General features: G+C 36.4%; 1 protein-coding gene across 1 annotated transcript; it reads left to right on the forward strand.

Moving 5' to 3' along the window:
• Positions 1–135: 135 nt before the first annotated feature.
• Positions 136–21,418, forward strand: LOC134674966 (myrosinase 1-like). The gene is made up of 9 exons (XM_063533110.1): positions 136–364; positions 692–855; positions 16,507–16,651; positions 17,130–17,277; positions 17,590–18,112; positions 18,270–18,578; positions 18,968–19,139; positions 19,734–19,800; positions 20,576–21,418. Exons 1-9 carry the CDS (start codon positions 136–138, stop codon positions 20,793–20,795), a joined length of 1,977 nt encoding a protein of 658 aa, XP_063389180.1. The 3' UTR covers positions 20,796–21,418.
• The last annotated feature ends 836 nt before the right edge of the window (positions 21,419–22,254 follow it).

The following is a 22,254-nucleotide window of genomic DNA, read 5'->3' on the forward strand; positions in this document are numbered from 1 at the left end:
CCGTTGTGTGGTAAATGTGGTCAAGTTCATAGATACAAGTGTCCAGCTGCTACTGTAGAATGCCTGAATTGCCACAAAATAGGTCATTACAAAAGAATGTGCAGATCAGGCAATCGAGTACACTATGTTGAAACAATGGAAGAACCAGAGGTCGGTGCTACATTATCGGATTTCTTCATAGGACACATCAGGGCAAGCACAGAATCTGAAACAGAATGGTCAATCAAGGTAACCATAAATGATGTCGATGTCAATTGTCTTATAGACACCGGGAGCGGTGTAGATGTAATGAATATAGAAGATTACAACAGTCTCAACCTCAAGACAAAGTTAGACAAGTCTCAGACAAGGATTACAGCGTATGGTAGTCATAGTATTGAAATTTTGGGTGAACAAACATTTTTATGTAAACTATCGGTAAATAATGCGTGTGTAACAAGACCTATAACTTTTGTAATTGCAAATGTAACTTCACCTACAGTATTAGGAAGAGTAACATGCCGTCAACTGGGTCTAGTAAAAAGGATATATTGTATTGAGTCTGAAGTAAGTCAAAATGTAGATAAGGAATGTCAAAATAAGTCAGGTCAGTCTAGTGAAACCAACAGTAATGAAATGTCAAACACACAGTCAAAGGATAAGTGTATAAAAAGCTTGTTGACTAAATATAGCGATGTTTTTGTCGGTTTAGGCTGTCTACCGGGCGAGTGCACCATAACAGTCGATCCAAATGTGCCGCCCAGAGTAGATGCGCCTAGAAAGGTGCCATTCGCACTGTATCCCAAACTCCAACAGGAATTGGATAAGATGGAGCAGATGGATGTCATCGCCAAAGTCACAGAGCCAACTAAATGGGTAAGTTCTTTAATTCTTGTAGAAAAGAAGAATGGTCAGCTTAGGGTATGTATTGACCCTAGACATTTAAATCAAGCCATTTGTCGTAGTCACTATCCTATACCAACTGTTGACATGGTACGTTCCAAAGTGGTTGGAGCTAAATATTACTCCACTTTGGATGCTAGCAGTGGTTTTTGGATGTGTCGTCTTAATGAAGAAAGCTCATATCTGACAACTTTCAATACGCCTTTCGGTAGGTACAGGTTCAAACGTTTGCCGTTTGGGGTAAGCTGTGCCCCAGAGTATTTTCACAGAGTGATGACTGAAGCTTTTAGTGATATACCGGGTGTCACAGTATATAGTGATGATATATTAGTGTCTGGCAAGTCAATAAATGAGCATAATGAACATTTAACCATGGTCTTTGAGAGAGCACAGCAATTAAATATAAAATTTAATAAAGCCAAGTGCACATTTTCGGTCACAAATGTCAAATACTTAGGTCATATTTTTACAGCCGAAGGTGTCAAACCTGATAATGAAAAGATTAGAGCCATAACAGAAATGCCGTCACCTACATGTACTAAGGACCTACAAAGGTTTTTAGGCATGATTAATTATTTAGGTCCGTTTATAAAAAATCTAGCCGAGGAAGTAGCCCCTCTGAGGGATCTCTTAAAAAAAGACAATGTTTTCACATGGAATGAAAACTATGAGGTAGTATTCAAACGTCTTAAAAATCTAATTTGTCATGCGCCAGTCCTAGCGCATTTTGATGTGAATGTCCCGATAGTTCTTTCGGTAGATTCAAGCAGTAAAGCTGTCGGTGCAGTCTTACTGCAAAATAACCATCCGATATATTATTCGTCTAAGACCTTAACAGCAACTCAGCAAAGAATGGCTCAGATTGAGAAAGAACTTTATGCTATAGTCTTCGCATGTGTCCGATTTCATCAATTTATTTATGGCCAAACAGTTACTGTCGAAACTGATCACCGGCCGTTAATAACACTTTTTAATAAACCACTTGCAGAGGTACCTACACGCTTGCAGAGAATGATGCTAAAAATTCAAGCATATAGTCTCAATGTCATATACAAAAAAGGTACACTCATGTTCATTGCAGACACTCTATCTAGAGCTGCATTATCTGAGACTAGTGTTGATGAGCTTGATGAGGACATAGTAGTCCACGTCAACTTGTTAACGAAGTCGTTACCTGTCTCGCCTGAGCGTCTTCAGTGGCTAAAGGATGCCACTAACGCAGATGACGATATGCAAATTCTAAAGAAATATTACTTTGAAGGGTGGCCTATAACAAAATCGCAAGTTTTGCCACAAGTACAAGAATATTGGCAATATAGACATGACTTGCATACTGAAAATGATCTCATGTTTAGGAGTACCAGTATCCTTATTCCCAAGAAAATCAGGCCAGATATTCTTAAAATTATACACAGTGGTCATTTAGGGATAGAGCGTTCAAAGGCTTTTGCCCGAGGAAATGTGTTTTGGCCTTTCATGTCAAGTGACATTAAAAATTTAGTAGAGTCTTGTCCTATATGCCTAAAACACAGAAATTCCAATCCTCCAGAACCTCTACTGTCACATACCATACCAAGACTTCCATGGGAAAAACTAGGAATTGATTTTATGTATTTTAAAAATAAAACCTACTTGGTAGTTGAAGATTATTATTCAAATTATATTGAAGTTAGTAGTGTTAGTACAACCAGTGCGAGTGTTCTGATAAATACACTGAAACCAATATTTAGCCGTCATGGTATCCCATTTGAAATAGTGAGTGACAATGGTCCTCCGTTTAACTCTACTGAGTTCAAAAAATTTACCTCTGAATGGGACATAAAACATACCACCTCTAGTCCATACTTAGCCAGGTCAAATGGTTTAGCTGAGTCTGGAGTGAAAATATGTAAAAAAATATTCACTAAATGTGATGAGTCGGGCGCAGACCCTTACCTTGCTCTTCTCCAATACAGGAACACTCCACGAGGAAATTTAGCTTCTCCAGCGCAATTGCTGATGTCACGTAGTCTTAGAACTCAGTTACCTACCATAGCAGAAAAGTTAAGGCCTAAAACAGTTAGGTTTGAGGAACATTTAATTACCAAACAACAAAATCAAACAACTTCAGAAAAATATTATAATAAAAAAACAAACACTTTGCCAGAGCTTAAAAAAGGAGATGAAGTATACTATAAAAAGAGTCCAGATAGTGTATGGGTGCCAGGAGAAATAGTAGATGTCGGTCCGGAACCAAGATCCTATATTGTGAGCAGTCCAGATGGATTTGTTGGTAGACGCAACAGACAGCACATACTTCTACCAAAATCAAGGTCAGTATCACCATCGCCTAAGCTCCGCGACACACCTAAGCAGGAACCTCAACACCGAGAGTCAGCTAAACAGGAAACCCAATCTCAGGAGGCAGAGTCAGCAACGGGTCAGGCAGAGTATACAACTACACCGACTCCTGCATCGCAGACTACTGCACCTAACTGTTCTAGATTTGGTCGATTAATTAAACCACCTAGAAGGTTAAACTTATAATTTGACTGGTAATAGTTTTAATAATTAAAATTAATGCATATCTTGTATAAGAGGCTAAGTGGCAATTTTGTATAAAATAAGGGGGATGTTGTGATGGTATCACTGATGTTCATACTATACTAAGACTCTAGTTTATCTATTACACATGCTCGATGTTTTGTCTATTCTCTCATGTCTCGGTCTTATAATGATCTCTTAATTAAAGTCGTTATATTCAATTTGAAAGTCTATTTATTCATATCACTACGTGTGCGTAATTTCTTTTTTTTTTTGTTATTGAAATGCTTACAGTAACTCCAATAGCTGTAATAGTACCAAGCGATTAATAGTATGTGTTTGGCTTCTCGCGAGCGTATTGATTGTGAATGGAAATCAATTTTAAGGAAATTCTGGTACATAATTGTTACTTTTGAATTTCACTCTGAATTACTGGTTGTAACTATCATGTTATGTGTATGTGGATTTGTTTTCATATAGTCGGTTTAAACAGTAAAAATGAAAAATGGGAAGACTCCATGGTTGTAGTAGAAAGTGTGACAGAAGAAGTAAGGAAAAGTCAAGTGCAAGGCAGTACTATATCACATATCAGTATGCACCATAATATAGACAAGTGAGTGTCTCTTGATATGGATTGTTGTAATAGTCATTCATCTTATTCACATATATGGTAGCGAGGCCTGCCATCAGTTATTTTCACATGGCATAGAAAATTATTATCATGATAAAATGGCATTAGGTAATAAGTGAGATAAAAATAAGAATAAGAATAAATTTTATTATCAATAAAAACACACAACAGAATATGTCACGGGTCTCCGCACTAGGCTATGTCTGTATCGCGGGGAACCAGGTACAGTTAAAATTATTGAACTAGTTACACCATAAAGTTACAATTACAAATAACAAACTTAAAGTACTTAAATACAAGTATGAGAAAAAAAATACAATCTTATTGCAAGGTATGGAAACTAAACTTAAAGTATTTTAACTACAATATCTTCTGTCTCTGCATAAGTAAGTGAATGTAAAAATTTAAATAAGAGTATTTTAGCTTCTATAATGGTAAATCTTAATGGTTGCAGTGTTTAAGCAAAGTGTTGTAAGTAGTCACTCCGTCTCTTTCCCCAAAACGTTTCCCAAAGGCGGAGCGAACTTCTGGAATTGTTAAGATAAAGATGCGTTTATTGATGAAAGAACTATAGCAAGGCAACAATTTTGAGAATTGTGTGTAAAGAGATTTTCATTAAAAATAGTTGACATAGGGTTGGAAATCAAAAGCATAACTTTTAAAACAGAGCGTTGAGCCCTTTCAATTTTCAGCATAGAGGTCTTTGCCGCACTTCTCCAAACTGTCATGCAGTAGCTAATCACAGATTGACAGAGCGCGGTGTCAACTAATTTAAGCACAGAATCATCGGCAGTGATGTTACGAAGCTTTTTGAAAATAAATATGGATTTTCTTATTCTAGCAGAGAGTTTGTGAATGTGGTTTTTGAAGTTCAGTTTTCATCTACTAATAGGCCAAGATATTTTATTACATCAGTATTTTGTATTGAATCACAGTTACAGGAGTTAGAAATAGGGTAGTCTGTGCATGAATGGAATTTTATAGTGGGAAGAAAGGATGGTTTTGACAAGGTGGTATTTTTATGGGGCATTTGGAACAGGAGATCGCATCCCCCTCAGCGCTCGATTTCCCTTTCAAGTGCAGATCGCAGCAGCCGCAAAGCATCTTGGTTGATAGTTGTCTTGCGAGTTATATGTAGTTGTATTGAAATATCCTGAGCTATCTACAGAATCCTGAGCAGTTGGGGTGGAAAGTAAGCACTTAAATGTCAAAAACACTGGTTCAGATATCACAAGTTTCGGCAAGTTTATACCACAAATAGTAGTAGTAGTAGTAGTAAACTCTTTATTGTACAAAAAGACATATTAAAAATAACATACAATTAGCAAGAAGTACAAAGGCGAACTTATCCCTTTGAGGGATCTCTTCCAGTTAACCTTTGAGTAGATGAGAGGAGAGAGTGAAAAGAGGGTGACAAATGCAGCAAAATGTACAACAAGGTACCAGAAAGATAAAGGATATAAATACATAGAAAATTTATAGGATAAACATACATATATCACGAGATTCACTATAATAACACTTGTGCATAAAGTTTGTTTGATAATAATTCACTGACGTTGATATTTCATGATCGAATCATTGTAGTTTTTTTTAAATATCAAAGTAGAAATTCGAGACGTAATTTTGGATGATGGCGGTAGCAGAGCCACCTAGCGAAAAAAAAGAAAGATATTCAGTAAAAAAAAGACTGGTTCAGGTAACAGGTAGAAAAAAAAATAGGTAATAATTTCAAGTTAATTTATATCAGCAGGGTACAATACTAGGAATAGGTTGATTTTGAAAACCCGAGCATTCAAGCATCCTGAGAGAGAGAGAGATAGAGAGAACTGATTGAAATTTACTCATGAACCCGGTCAGTCCATGTCACCTTAATAACTTTATTGTGGGGTTTTTTGCAATTTGTTAGTTAATCATGTGGGTAGGAAAGTGACCATAGAAGTAGACAATGTCAGAATGATAATTAATTTTTTAATTATTACTGTAGTATGTTATAGAATAAATAATGGAAACAGCTGAGAGAGGCCTATGTGTCACAAGACACGCCGACCACTAAGCCGGACAATCCAATGTGCTAGTTTTTAAGTAAAACTTGTTTATAGATATAATGTAATACCGTTTTAGTTTCGGCAATAAAGGTTATTATGATGTTATAGAATGTTGTTAAAATGATTGATGACTTATGTTTGTATGAAATTAGTAAAAATGTTTTCCTGTTCAAGTCCTCTAATGTTTATGTACTTATAGACTGCAGCGTTGTACATGGTTACTCCTGATGGATCATGTACAATTCATTGGGCTCACAAGCTATTGCAGGTACTTTAGTCACAGTCAGTTAGCTCCTTATAAAAGTAAATTATACTCTACAAATTATTAAAACACTGACCGTTGTGTTCTTGTATGTGTATGTGTCCTTTAGGATGATTTAGGAATATATAAACTGTGCTAGACCCTTAAAGTAATAAATGGTTGAATTGCCATTTGCAGCACTGTTAGTAAATCTGATTTCATACATAGAGTTGTGCAATGATATAATTTTATGTCCGGTACAAGCTGATGTAGAATTTAATAGAAAGGGTACTAAACTAATAAACAAGGTGTTAAGGTGTACAAGAAAATTTATGTGGGAGATAAGTATATGTATAGTACATACATGTATAGTGATTCAGAGTGAAAGCAAAGGGTAAATATGTTTACTATCAAAGCAACTGATATATATTAATAATGTTAAAGATGTTATTAAACAAAAAAAAATAATGATGATATATGTGCAAAGTAAGCTTGAGTCAGTCATTAACTATAGGAACTGAAAGACCGAAATAGTTCTTTTGACCGAGAGCGGAGCGCTCTCTGTGGTGTATGAGCAGGCACAAGCCTAGTGAAAAGGTGTGATCATGATCAATTTGAAGTTTATTAATCATAATTTGAAATAAAGTAGTATTCATAGCTGTTGCAAAATTTAATTGCTTAGCAAACTAATATTTGTGATAATAACTTGGAATTTGAAATACAAAAGAGTCAAGAGGCTGAAAAACTTAAATTATGCATGTGACTGTTTAAAATATTAACTATTTATCTTTGTGTTGAAAATGGTGATGAGATCACTACAAGAGTAACAGTAATATGAATATAATTAAATTGTGAAAGATATATTAATTACAACTTGTTATGAAGTGAAACAGAGAAAACTTATATTATTAAGAGATAGTTAAGTATCTGACCTGTGAAGATGTTCCCTAATATTTATTTTATATATAGGTACTTCATCATTTTTTTTTAAAGTGAGTCAGAGAATTTTGTGACCTTAAAGAGAAGTATTGTATAATAATTTGTATCACAGGAGTAATTATAAGAGCGAATTTTTAAAGAATGATACATTTTGTGACCTTAAAGAGAAAACGTATTGTATAATAATTTGTAACACAAGAGTTGACAAGAGTAATTATAAGAGCGAATTTATAAAGAATAATACATTTTGTGACCTTAAAGAGAAAAAGCAATTGTATAATAATTTGTAACGTCAAGAGTTGACAAGAGTAATTATAAGAGCGAATTTATAAAGAATAATACATTTTGTGACCTTAAAGAGAAAAAGCAATTGTATAATAATTTGTAACACAAGAGTTGACAAGAGTAATTATAAGAGCGAATTTATAATGAACAATACATATTGTGACCTTAAAGAGAAAAAGGTATTCTATAATAATTTGTAACACAGGAGTTATAAGAGCGAATTTATAAATAATAATATAGCAATTTGGTAAAGAGTGATTCAGTATAAAAGTCATGCAATTATTAAATTTGAGTGAGCTATATATGGTACATACATTAACAGTGAGGCAGTGGCATTAATTATGTACCTATTGATATAGTAAATGAGTAACAGTGAAACCAATGATATGCGAGTCCAATTATTGATGTATTAAGTGAGCAACAGTGAGTCAATGGCAAATTAGTCCATGTATTGATGTATCGAGTGACAGTCAGTTAATGGTATATGTGAATCCATGTATTTTTGTATTAAATGAGTAACTGTGAAACCAATGACATGCGAGTCCAATTATTGATGTATTAAGTGAGCAACAGTGAGTCAATGGCAAATTAATCCATGTATTGATGTATCGAGTGACAGTCAGTCTGGTATATGTGAATCCATGTATTTTAGTATTAAATGAGTAACTGTGAGTAACTGACATGAGTCCATGTATTGATATAGTAAATGAGTAAATGAGTCAATGACATGTAAGTTTATGCATTGATCTATTAAGTGAGTATCAGTGAGACAATGACATGTTAGTCCATGTATTGATGTAACAAGTACCTGAGTCAATGATAAATGTGAATCCATGTATTTTGTATTAAATGAGTAATAGTGAGTCTATGTAATGATGCATTAAGTGATTAACAGTGAGTCAATGATATGTGAATCCATGTAATGATGTATTAAGTATCAGTAAGTCATTGACTAGTGAACCCATGTATTGATGTATTATATGAGTAACAGTGAGTCCATGTAATGATGCATGAAGTGATTTAAAGTGAGTCAATGACATGTGTATCCATTTATTAAGTATCAGTGAGTCAATGACATGTGAACCCATGTATTGATGTATTCAGTGAGTAACAGTTAGTCCATGTAATGATGCATTAAGTGATTTAAAGTGAGTCAATGACATGTGAATCTATGTATTAAGTATCAGTGAGTCATTCACATGTGAACCCATGTATCGATGTATCAAATGAGTAACAGTGAGTCAATGACATGTGAATCTAAATCCATGTATTGATGTCGTTTATAAGTAGGTAACAGTGAGTCAATAACATGTGAATGCGTGTATTGATGTAACAGTGAGTCAATGACATGTAAAAGCATGCATTGATGTAGTTTGTAAGAGTGAGTCGTTGCAGGCATTGGAAGAATGCCTGTAGTGATGTAGTTCATAAGTTGAGTAATATTGATTCTATTGTTTTGTTGTGCATTAAGTGTGTATAATGTGGATTATTTATGTTTAACTCTTTAAAACGCAGAGACGCGTTGTACTTCAGGATTGGCCGAATATTAGCATTTTATATTCTGTACTAGTTTTATATTATTCCAAGCTTAACAACGTAACGGCTTAATAAAACAATATGGCTAGTACAGTGTACCAACGTCAGATGATTGTAATATTAGTTCTAATGACAGTGCGTAGGGCTGATATATGTTATCTGTGACACTAGACTTTGCCTGTCAATTGCTGAAAGATTACCGCTAATATGAGAAACCAACCTTGTAAAACTAATATTAATTATAAACCTGTCAAGAAGAACATCATCTTTATATTTGAGAGCACCATAAGAATCCCCAGGACCAGGCCCACAGGGTGGGCTAACAATCAAAAATACATGCTGTACCTGTACGTAGGTATACTGAAGTGAGTAGGGGGTCTTTATCTGATTAGATCCATAATATGTATATATAAAATTAAAATAAAATAAATTAATTAAAAAATTAAAAACACGACTGCTGCATTTTAAAGCGAACTGAAAAGCTAAAAATAATGTTAATATGTTAGTCACATAATTTTACGATCTTAATTGGAATGTAAATGTACACTCACGGTCATTCACAGTAAATACAAAGAGCTATGCACATTTATGTCCGTGACTGTAGGTACGTTACATTTAATTTCAATTACAGTCGGGGGACCTTGATGTACCTAAGTGCATCTCAATCAGGAAGTTATATATTAATCGGGAGCGAACTGTCACTTTTTTTGTCATACTAAATTGAACCTTATCACCGAGCCAGAAAGTTGTTCGTACCAGACTAGAGAAAACGGTCCACATGAGATAGAAAACCAGAGCCCCGTGTCTCACTCGCACATGTTGCCAATGTAAAAAAGATACCATTGTGGCAGTATTTATATCAATATACTACTGAAAGTAATTACCTTCATATACTATTTTAGTGCTATATTCCGATTACAGTTCCGATATCTTTTAAATAATTTGTTAATCATTATGATGTCAATATTATTAACTGATTAAACCAAGCATGTGCATAACCAAAAAAACATTAAATTGAATATGGTAGAAATTGTAGTAACTTTGGATATTAATTGGTATCCCCAACTTGATGACATATTTTTCGTGTACACACACACACACACGTGTACAATCAAGAAAACACTGTCAAACTCATTAGGGTGACTATGATATCGGTGCGATTTGGATCGGTCTTACAGAATTGTTATTACGTACTTAATGTAAAAATAAGTTTACCTAAATAGTATACTAATAAATAAATAAAGATATACTTATTTCGGCATGTTTAATTATTCGATTCATGTAATGAGAGCTATATAATTGCAAAAAAATTAAATCCAAAGTCCTTAGACATTACAGACTCATGTTTATACTTACTTACATAATATTTAATTACTGAAACGTTAATTCTAACTATTTATGTAGATGTAATCGATTCTATATAGGTTGGACACACATTTCCGTCAGTATACAAAGGCGGCAAATTTGAAAATTTTGTTGCAAACCACAAATCTACGATGACGCTTACGCTTAAAGAATAGCTTAAGTATGCAAAAGGGAAGTCATCACGTATATGAACACACCATGAGTATGATATTGATAGTGATAGGTATTTTGTTAAGCATAAATAGTGTAAGATGCCGGTTTACACAGTTAAATGTAAGTTTTTATTTCGTTGTGTGCTAATATTTTATTATTTTAGTCAATACTCAAGATAATTTCGTGTATAAACATAAATTGTTACGCCACGCTACGCTAGGGCTTGACAAAATGAGTGGTATCGATAACTAGTCGGTATAGTATTAATTTATAAGGTAATTTGCGATACAAGTGTTGAAAGTAAGAATCAAATTCGTAACGAGTGGTGATAAATTAAAACACGACCGAAGGCAGTGTTTTTAATCGACACGATTTGCGAATTACCTAGTTACGTAGTACAACGTTTTACCCCATCCTGGATATCTGTCTCGCTCTCTCTTATAGCTGTGTTTTTGATGTAGGTACGGCGGACCACACCTTCCTCACAATCGACCATGATCGCGATTCAATACGCCCATCCCATCTGTAACAGCTTTTATAACGACTAAAAGCTGTTATAACGACTAAATTAAGTAAGGTTGTTGTGAAGCGTTTTACAGGAGAGAAAAGAACTATATCCATCTCTTTTCTGGGACAATTATACTAGCATAGGGAAAATACAGTATGATTCTCTCTGATTATGTACGAATGAGAAAAGATCCTGGCCAAACTATACATTCAATCTTATGCTAATATCCCACATACATATGACTTATGGTCACCCTAATTAGAAAGAGATGGAGGGCTCAGGTTTGATGTCTCATGTGGACACACTTTTTGGCCAGTGTACACTATCCCGTTTACTCTCTACGTCCGTGATCTCAATCAAAAGGTCCCCCGACTGCAATTGAAATGAAATATACACGTACCTACAGTCACGGTCATTAATGTACATAGCCCTTTGTATTTACTGGGAATGACCGTGAGTGTACATTTACATTCCGATTAAGATTCATACAATTATGTGACTAACATATTAACATTATTTTTAGCTTTTCAGTTCGCTTTAAAATGCAGCAGTCGTGTTTTTAATTTTTTAATTAATTTATTTTATTTTAAACATTTTAGTGAAAAAACTAAGTAAAACTACCATTTATAAAGATTTCCCCCGGCCATTTAGTTTGTCCACAAAGTTCTTTTTATGTGGATAGGTATTAGCTCCCGGGACTGGGACCTTATAATTAAGCTCACTGTTCCGGAATACGGGCGTCTTTTCTGTGGATAATATGTGAATGTGTTCACAATTTGGGACATTTGACATTTGATATTAAATATAGCTTCTTAACTTCTTAAAAAGAAGTGGAATTTTGAATTATAATGGCCACGAGGGTTTGAAGATCCACAATAAAGACTCATAATTTTAACTGTCACTAAAAAAGATTTTGTCCCCATTATCTTCGTCGCAACGCAACTTCAGCACGACGCACACATGGCCTTTGGCAAAATAGCACCAATTCAAACATCAATAATACGCGACAGACTGCATGTAAAAGGGTCTATTCGACGCTAATGACTTTAAAAAGTGTTATTTAGTATACCTACCTACATACAAGTGATGAACTTGCAAATAGAAGTAGGTAGCCCTGAGAGACTAGATGGCTGAATGCCGAGCTCTGCGTAGGGCCAAACACCCAAAGCGTCCAAGAGAAGCGAGCTTCTACGCGAGGCTGAAGGCTAAGCTGCGGGACGTTAGCGGTGAAACACAAAACCACTATACGTAAGCTGAAGACGACCTCCGCGTAAGGCTGAAGTGCTAGGGATTCTAGCAATTCCTGTAATTTCTACAAATATCTGAACGAGTTCCGCGAGTACTAACCTGCCGCAGCTCGGTCTTCGGCCTTGCGTGGAATTGCGAGTTCTCAATTATGATACTAGGGGAAATTGTAGAAAGCGCGTACCTGTCGGACGCTCCGGGTCTTCGGCTTTACGCGGAGTTCGATCTACGGGCTTCGCATTTAGACACTGGCTATGCCCGATCCTTTTTGCATGAGGGCGCCGAAGGCGCCCGACTTTGGAACGCGTGCATCACGCCACATACGTCGGGCTAAGCCCCACGCTTTAAGTATGAGGGCGCCAAAGGCGCCCGGATATGGTAAGCGTACAGCGTGTCAAATACGTCGGGCTACGCCCAACTCTCTTAGTATGAGGGCCCGGCTTTGCTAAGCGTACAGCGTGTGACGTAACATCAAGCTACGCCCGACTCTTTCAGTAGGAGGGCGGCGAAGGCGCCCGGTTTTGGAACGCATACAGCGCGCCACGTACGTCGGGCTGCTTTGAGTATGAGGACGCCGACGGCGCCCAAGTTTGGTAAGCGTACTGCGCGACACGTACGTCGGGCTACGCCCGACGCTTTGAGTATGAGGGCGCCGAAAGCGCCCGGCTTTGGTAAGCGTACAACGTGTCACGTACGTCGGGCTACGCCCGACTCTTTTAGTATGAGACAGTCGAAGGCGCTTGGTTTTGGACCACGTGCAGCGCGCCACGTATGTCGTGCTATGCCCGACTCTTTTAGTATTATTCAAACCCTATCGCTTAAATCGAAGTTCACACGTTTAGATTTCTATAGGGCGCTTTAGTTCCTAAATTTACTTTATAAAAATATACCTACACAAGTCATATGGATGATTTGTATATATTTTTATGATCAGCCGTAAATACCCTTTTATTTGATAGCTCACTAAATAAGATAGATAGATTTATTTTTCTTAGCACATTTTGTAAATCCTTATTTAACCAAAATAAGATTTAAGCGCCTATTTTGCATATTAATTTTAAGTCGCCTTTCAAAGCTCTTCATTTTGAGACCACACTAGATAGGTTTGCAAGATTTTTTTTCTAAACGTCACGCAATATTGCGTATTGCGTCCGCCATATTGGTTTTATAATGACGTCACATAGCCTATGTCACCGGGATGACGTAAGGATTCTAATGATATATCATACATCTAAATCGGTTAAGGCATTCAGAAGTTATGGTGGAATAAAGAAACTCACATACATACAAACATGACCGCTGAACACAATACACTCTTTTTGTTTGGGCAGTCGTGTAACAATTGGACTGATAGAGCAGTTATGATCATGTTATGATAATAAATCGATACGGAATGAAAATAAATAAATGTAATAAAATCCATAAAATATTATCTTAAGATAAATTATATAACTTTTCACCTTTGGGGTCATCCATTAATTACGTCACACGTTTAGGGGGAGGGAGGGGGTCATGAAAATGTGACATATTGTGACATGGGGGAGAGGGAGACACAAACTTTGTGACGTCACTTTAACTTCATCAGTAACCGAAAAATTATTAAAATTATTTTATTCGCTGTACATTTAAATAACAAGTTTTTAAAACGAAAATAGTTTTTAATCGTTCAATTTTCTTTCCTAAGCAGTTTTGGGTTATAAAATTACTAATATTTATATCGTCAAAAATATTTTGATAAAATATTAATAATACTTAGGTACTTACTTAATTCGATTTGGTGACTTCGTAGAAAAAATGTGACGTCACACTAGGGGGGGAGGGGTTTGCCAAATGTGACCAAGTGTGCCAAGGAGGGGGGGAGGGGTCAAAAAACCTAGATATTGGTGTGACGTAATTAATGGATGACCCCTTTGCACAATTTGATATTTATCTACATATTTTATAAATAAGGAATCAGTCACGAAGCGTGCCCATTGTGTTATTGTTTCGTTGTGCTTAGATTATAAGTTTACAGTCGTAGAAAAAAAAATGAAGACAAGAATCGTATTTCTAGCATGGTTTGTATTTTAAACTAACGACTTGTATTAGGCGCATATTTGTTAAAAATATTATGTGACAAACTTACACAAACCAACCTAGTTCCACATTAAGCTCATTAAGGCTGATTATGTTGTGAGTACTACCTCTAGAGGTGTAGGTTAGGTACGCGTAGAACTATAGGTACATTTCTAAGTTCAACGCGAACTTTACTTAAACTCTCTTAAGTAGCTGTTAAAAACGTGTAAACTAGTGGCAAGCATTTTCGCAAAGGTTAGCTGGAAGAGATCCCATTTAGGGATAAGTTCGGCTTTGTACATACAGTTTTATTTTTGTTTTGTTTTATTTTTGTCCGTTTTATGTACCTAAGCCTGTTTATGTGCAATACGAGTAAATAGGTACATACATACACGAAACTTAGACTAAAAGCAATAACAATACTAAAAACAGCAACAATTATAACAACAATAATAACATAGACTTAGACAAATTATATTGGAGCAGTTGAGCCAGTTGAGCACCTAGCATATATCCATCGCCTCACAGAATCTCAAGCATTCACTATACACTGCCGTACATCGCTACGCAAATAGGTCGCACTCATGAATTCATATAGGTCTTTTTCATCTTCTTCGTTTCGTACCCAAGAATGAGGGTTGTGACGCTGACGACTGTGGTTACTCTTCTCCAGTGCTCTCCAAGCCACTCTATCTTGGGCCCGCTAGCCTGTGTGGCTTTCTGACGTATTCTGTCCGCCCAATGCGTGGCATACATACATCTATATATATAAACGTGAAAGACCTGACTGACTGACTGACTGACTGACTGACTGACTGACTGACTGACTGACTGACTGACTGACTGACTTAAATCAACGCACAGCCCAAACCGCTGGGACTAGAAAGTCCAAATTTGGCAACTAGATTTCTTATAAGGTCTAGGGGTCCACTAAGAAAGGATTTTTCAAAATTCATCCCCTAAGGGGGTTAAAAAGGGGATGAAAGTTTGTATGGGGTTAAAGTTTTCTTTTAAGCTAGGAATTTGAAACTTCGTAAAAATATATAATTTTAAAATACAAGAAAACTTATTTCAGCGTTTTTGAAAATTCATCCCCTAAAGTGGTGGAAAAGGGGTTGAAAGGTTGTATGGATATCAAGATTTTTTTCGAGTGCGGGTTTGAATCTTTGTATTTAGGGATATTATTAGAAAACAGGAAAAATAATTTCAGCGTTTTGAAAAATTCATCCTCTAACAGGGTTAAAAAGGGGTTGAAAGTTTGAATCCATTACAAATGTTTTTGAAACTTCTTAGAAAGGCATAACCATAATAACCCCAAGGGGGTTAAAAAGGGGATGAAAGTTCGTCTTCGGGCGCAAATTTTATTTTAAGCTAGGAACTTGAAACTTTGTAAAAACGTATTAAACAACAAAACTAATTTCAGCGTTTTAGAAAATTCATCCTCTAAGGTGGTGAAAAGGTGGTTGAAAGTTCGTCTTGGGGTGTAAATTTAATTTTAAGCTAGGAACTTGAACTTTTTGCAAAAAAAGGTATTAAATTAAAAAAACATGAAAACGAATTTAAACATTTTTGAAAATTCATCCCCCTAGGTGGTGAGAAAGGGGTTGAAAGTTTGTATGGAGATCAGATATTTTGTGAGTGCGGAACTTGAATCTTTGTATAAGGGCATTAGAATACAAGAAAAGTAATTTCAACTTAAAACTTCATACAACTTGCTAAAAAAAAAGTAATTTCAACATTGCTTGGATATGAAAATTATAGGTATAAGTACTAAAGATGTAAAATGTTGATCCACGCGGACGAAGTCGCGGGCAACAGCTAGTACATACATACAACGACAATGCCGTTTACAAATTTGAAATTCATAACTGCGCAGTGACAGATGATTCCCGATTTGAAGGAACGTTCTTTTTATCAGGATGGCAGTGTTGTGTTAAAAATATCATTAACACTCGGCCATCCTGATCCTCATCGTGTCCTGGAATGTTATTACACTATATTTTGTAGGCGACTGCAGTGTCTTTTTCTTCGCGTACAACTTGTTATTAGCATTAGCTACGATAAAAAAATAGGCACGTGTAATTTTTAGGTTTAATTAGAAAATTTTATTTTTGCATCCAGTTGCCTCGCCGCAGTTAGTGCTGCGGCCAGAAACACAACGGGAAGATCGTTTTCTTCTGAGTTCTTCTTCGGTACCGCCACCGCGTCCTATCAGATAGAAGGAGCATGGGACGTCGATGGTAAGTATCATAGTTTTAACAATAACTTTAACCAATAGATTTCGTCGCTTTGCTACAGGTAGCTAAAAGTACATCCGTTCCACACCAATTTTGCTGGCTAGTTATAAGCCGTGCGGGGCGCTGTCGCCACCTAGCGGCCATACCTGTCCTGATCGTAACAGACGCGTTTTGTTAAAGAGTGAATCTTCTGTACCTAGTACTATTATTTACTCTGTGACCTTAGCTAGCCTTAGCGAGTTAATAAAGGTTTTTTTGTGATCCATTAGTTTTTCGGAAGGCATATTATATGGCTATTAAGTAACAAAAATAATTAAATAGTTAATAGTTGCTGTGGAGATTTTCGGTTACGAAATCATCTTAAAGAAAGCTATGTACTCATATATCTATATCTCGTACATCTACTATTAAATAACGAATATATTCTGTTCTTTTAAAAACCTTTACTAGAACATGAAAATGTGGAATGGTATTTTTACAGGTAAAGGCTGGTCAATATGGGATTATTTGGCACGCACTGATCCAGATCATATAGCTGATAGCAGCAATGGAGATATTGCTGCCAATTCGTATTATATCTATAGAAGGGATATCGAAATGCTGAAAGAATTAGGAGTTACGCACTACAGGTAATATCTATATCTTGGGACCTAAATTAGAATCACTTTTTATTGGTATACTTATGAAAGACTGATGATACGATACGAACGCTACATTATAACTACGTTCTGTTGACGAAAGGTGGAAATAGAAATTATGCAAGATTGGGTTTGTTAGATTCTCTATGAATACTTATTATTATTTAGATGACTGTTAAAAGAAAAACAGTCAGTTATTCAACTTGTATGACAGTATCATAAATGAAAATTAATACACACCAATATATATCATATGAGGTTCTGGACAGTGGACACTATTTTTGATATATCTTATCATTACAGATTTTCCATATCATGGCCGAGAATTCTTCCCTACGGCCGCGCAAACTACATAAACCAACGCGGCATCGACCATTACAACGAATTCATCGATGAGCTAATAGCCAATGGTATCACCCCTTTCGCAACCATGTATCACTGGGACTTACCTCAAAATCTACAAGAGCTTGGTGGCTGGCTGAATGAGGAGATAGTTGATTGGTTCGGCGACTACGCTCGAGTTTTATATCAGAATTTCGGGGATCGTGTTAAGAATTGGTTGACTATGAACGAACCGCATATTCACTGCCATTTCGGATACGGTTATAGCATACATGCTCCTAGAATTCACTCCCCTGGTATTGGTTACTATGAGTGCGGAAGACATATTTTACTTGCAAACGCGAGGGCGTACCATATTTACGATGATGAGTTCAGAAGTGTGCAAGGAGGCCAGCTGGGTATTGTTATCAGCTCTGAATATTTGTATCCTGCATCAGATTCGGAAGACGATATTGAGGCTACTAGAGATTCCTTCGAATTCCATGTAAGTGTAAAAATACAGGACCTACTTATCTAATACTTATACATGACAATATTGACAATGTCAGACAGTACTTCGCTCTTTGATCTTATTTTACCCACTTGTAATTTTATGTAAATCACTTGTAATGTAAGATATAATATTAATATTTTTCTTCCAGTTAGGCCAATATATGCATCCAATTTTCTCGGAGACTGGAAACTACCCTCAAGTTATGATAGACCGTGTGGCAGCAGCCAGTCTTGCCCAAGGCTATACTTCTTCAAGACTTCGTGATTTCTCTCAAGAACAAATAGAATATATCAAAGGCACTTCGGATTTCTTAGGACTGAACCATTATTCCACAAGAATTGTCTACAGGAACAGCTCTCTCATTGGAATGTTTGAGATTCCGTCACATGAAGATGATGCTTTTGCGGATTCATTTCAGGATGAGTCTTGGCCATCATCAGAGGCAGCTTGGATCAGGGTAAGTTAAATTTACTTTGCATCCAATAAGCTTTAATATGTTCTAAGAACCTAGGTGGTTTAGGCGTCTGTCTCTTTTGATAGTGCGTTTTTTATAGTTGGCGTTTTCCATGCGCAAAATTAAAACAAGCCTTTTTTGCGCTTTGTAGCGAAATGCGCCTACAAACAGAGAACCCGTCTAGCGGGTCGTCAAGAGCAAATGTGTTAAGCTAAATGACATTGCTGTAGGTATGATTACTTACACGATTAACATAAGTTCGCTAGTTAGAAAATCGAACGGTTGATTATGGTTGACATTAATGATTGCTATTCTGGTGATCCTTAAGCACCAAGGTGTGATTGTTTCATAAAAAAATATGTAAGGGGTTCAAGGTCTATCTTACTTTTCAGGAACACGGCCCTGGATTATACTCTCTCCTTGTTCACATCAAGGATACATACAACAACCCTCTCGTCTACATAACTGAAAACGGAGTATCTACCACAACTGGTCTCAACGACCACATCAGGGTGTCTTACTACAGGAGCTATCTAAACGCAGTACTCGACGCCATAGCTGAAGGTACTTAATAAACATGCTCTACGAGTACCTACATAAATCTATCTATTCTCGACGAACTCAACACGAAAACCAGTCTCTACTGTTTGCACCCGAGTAGGTACTTAGTTAGGCCATCCTGAGCAGAACAGGACCTGTTAACTTGTGTTAACAGCGCCATCTATCTGACCTTTTATACATTTTATAGAACCCTAGATAGCTTATCCATAATCGATATGTTCCAACTCTCTCAAGATCCTCCGACCTCGACCCACGAGCCATCAGGACAAGCTGATAATCACTGGCAGCATTGCAAGGAAGTTATTAGGGATAGACGGATGTCAACGCGTTGGGCGGACAGAATAACGTCAGAGACTAAAGTCAAGCACGCTAGCATATACCGGACCCCAAGATGGAGTGGCTTGGGAGAGCACTAGCTGGAGAGTGTCCAAAGTCGGCACGTCCCTCATTCTTAGATACGGAAAAGATGAAGAAGACCTTTATGAATTCATCCTCATACCTTTAAACATTATCTCACCGTAATATTCCCACAATTACATACCTAAACTGGATCATATCGTGTTAACATTTATGATAAAAATATTTTAACCATTTCAGGATGTGACGTTCAAGGTTACTTTGCTTGGAGTTTGATGGACAATTTCGAATGGGCTTTTGGTTACACGTAAGTTTGTACTGATATGACTATTTAGACATAATCAAATATAAACAATAAACTATTTGCGACGTTCCACAGACAAGGTACCTTATGGCGGCCGGCGCTTAAGTCGCATAGCGCCGCAATAATATTGGAGCGGCGTTAATGATAGCGTAAGCGCCAACCGCCATAAGGTACCTTTCTCCGCGGGACGTCACATTTCTTCTACTGATATTGCAGTCACTTTAATCTGAAATAAGGAATCAACTGCGGAATGAAAGATTTTTGAGACAACTTTTGGAACCTACGTCAAAATAACATGGCCGCTATATATAGCGCTATCGCATATTATCATATAGCGCTGTCGCATGATGACGTAGGCTTGTGTCAGTCAGGTGACCTAGAAAAGACGGGAAGAGAGTACCAGGCGGAGTATTATTATTATACCATGGTACTGAAGAGTGAAGGTGAAGGTAATATAGACCGACAAGATATTGAAGAAAATTGTTGAGGCGCCACTTCCTATTCCTACGTAACGGTCACATTTTTGACGTAAAATGCTTAAACATGGCAACAATGTAGTAGGAATGGGATTTTTTTAGTTCCATTTTATTAAATTTCTACTATTTTATATCGCACTATACATACGAGTTTCCTGATTATTTTGCTATCTCCCATTCCGAGGTTTAACTCTTTATTTGATTGAGTATTATATTATATTATATTAATACCATATTTTGAGTATTATTATATTAATACCATATTTTGAGTTTTATATTATATTAATATCATATTTTTGCAGACAACGCTTCGGCCTCTACGAAGTGGACTTTGAAGACCCAGAGCGGACCAGAACCCCCCGAAAATCGGCGCTAGTATACAAAGAGATCGTACGCAGCCGTACGATTGACTACGACTACGATCCCGATCCTTACGCTAGCAGTGGTAGCAGTGCGTACGCATCAAGCGCTTGGCTACTTTCAATTGTTTTGGCTATTGTAAATGTTTCAGTTCGACTGTGAAGCCTTCAAGGAAGTGAAAAACAGTAAAGTATTTATTAATTTGTAAACTGTGTACATAAGATGTCATATACAGGAGATATCGAATCAACAGTTGCCCATTTCGAGCATACAATATTGATCTTACAATGATCATTTTGTTTAACGCCACAAATCACACAAATGTAGTGTAAGTCGTTCAACGTTGTTCAATTGATCCAATACGATAGCAGTGACAGTGCGTATGTAGCATTGTTGTGCCTATTGTAAATGTTTTAGTTCAACTGTGAAACCTTCAAAGAAAGTTGTGAAAGACATTTTGTTTACCGCCACAATTGTAGTGTATAAAGCCGTTCGAAGTTGTACAATTGATTATTGATCCAATATGATAGCAGTGACAGTGCGTATGTAACATTGTCTTGGCTTGTTTCAGTAAGTACTTAACTGTACTTAAATGATTAAAAAAGAAAGTTGTTGCAGAAATTTTCATGAAGGCACAAATCTAGTGTAAAAAATTATCGCCCGAAGCGTCGACAACGATAGTAATCCCGGTATAGCTTGTAGGTACTGTTGTCAATGTTTTTGTTTTATGGTATAAAGGCTTTATCAATAAGATAAGGTTTACTCGGGTAATTCCGAATGTCGAAAACTGTCGGATAATTGCGAAAAGAGACTTTTATTATGATTGAATTAAGGGTGATTTTCATCTGAATTTCGGATTTATCCGACATTCGGTATTACCCGAATACACCTTACCTACTTACCTTATAAAAGCCATAGTATCGATTATGAAATAAGTATATTAAAAAAATAATTAATAAATATATAGGTATGTAGGAAATACTAAGGTAGTGTAGTGTGTAAATTAAACCAGATATATAATTTATCCGTCTAATCAACATTAGGTAATTAAGAAGTTTATTTAAGTCACACTTAATTAAGAGCCCGTAGTTAATTTTTAATTTAATTAAATAGGTATTTATTTAGACTTAATTTGTTTCTTTTTATTTAAACTGGAATGCAGATTTTACCTACCTGAAAGCAAAAACAGAGCTTTTTTCTGTCAAAAAACTGTTAATAAAGTTTGGCGGAAGTTGTATACTGTTTCATTTCATGAATAAAATGTTTAATTATTTATTTTATTTTATTTATTTTCAAAATACTGGGCATAACGATATTTGTGGCGTTCCACGGCAAAAGGTACCTTATGGCGGCTGGCGCTTACGTCACATAGCGCCGCAATAATATTGGAGCGGCATTAATAATAGCGATAGCGCCAACCGCCATAAGGTACCTTTACCCGTGGGACGTCACATTTTTGCTCGACTTTTAGGCAGTACCGTGTTTACCTTAAGGGCACACGGGGCCCGAGCCCAGGGCCCCCATCCTCAGGGGGCCCCGGGATCAGATCGACAGTAACAGTAAGTATATTTGATTAACTACCCATAATAAATAGAAGGTCATAAAAATGTTAGTTCAATTT

This window comes from Cydia fagiglandana, chromosome 21, assembly GCF_963556715.1.
Source record: "Cydia fagiglandana chromosome 21, ilCydFagi1.1, whole genome shotgun sequence".
NCBI lineage: Eukaryota > Metazoa > Arthropoda > Insecta > Lepidoptera > Tortricidae > Cydia > Cydia fagiglandana.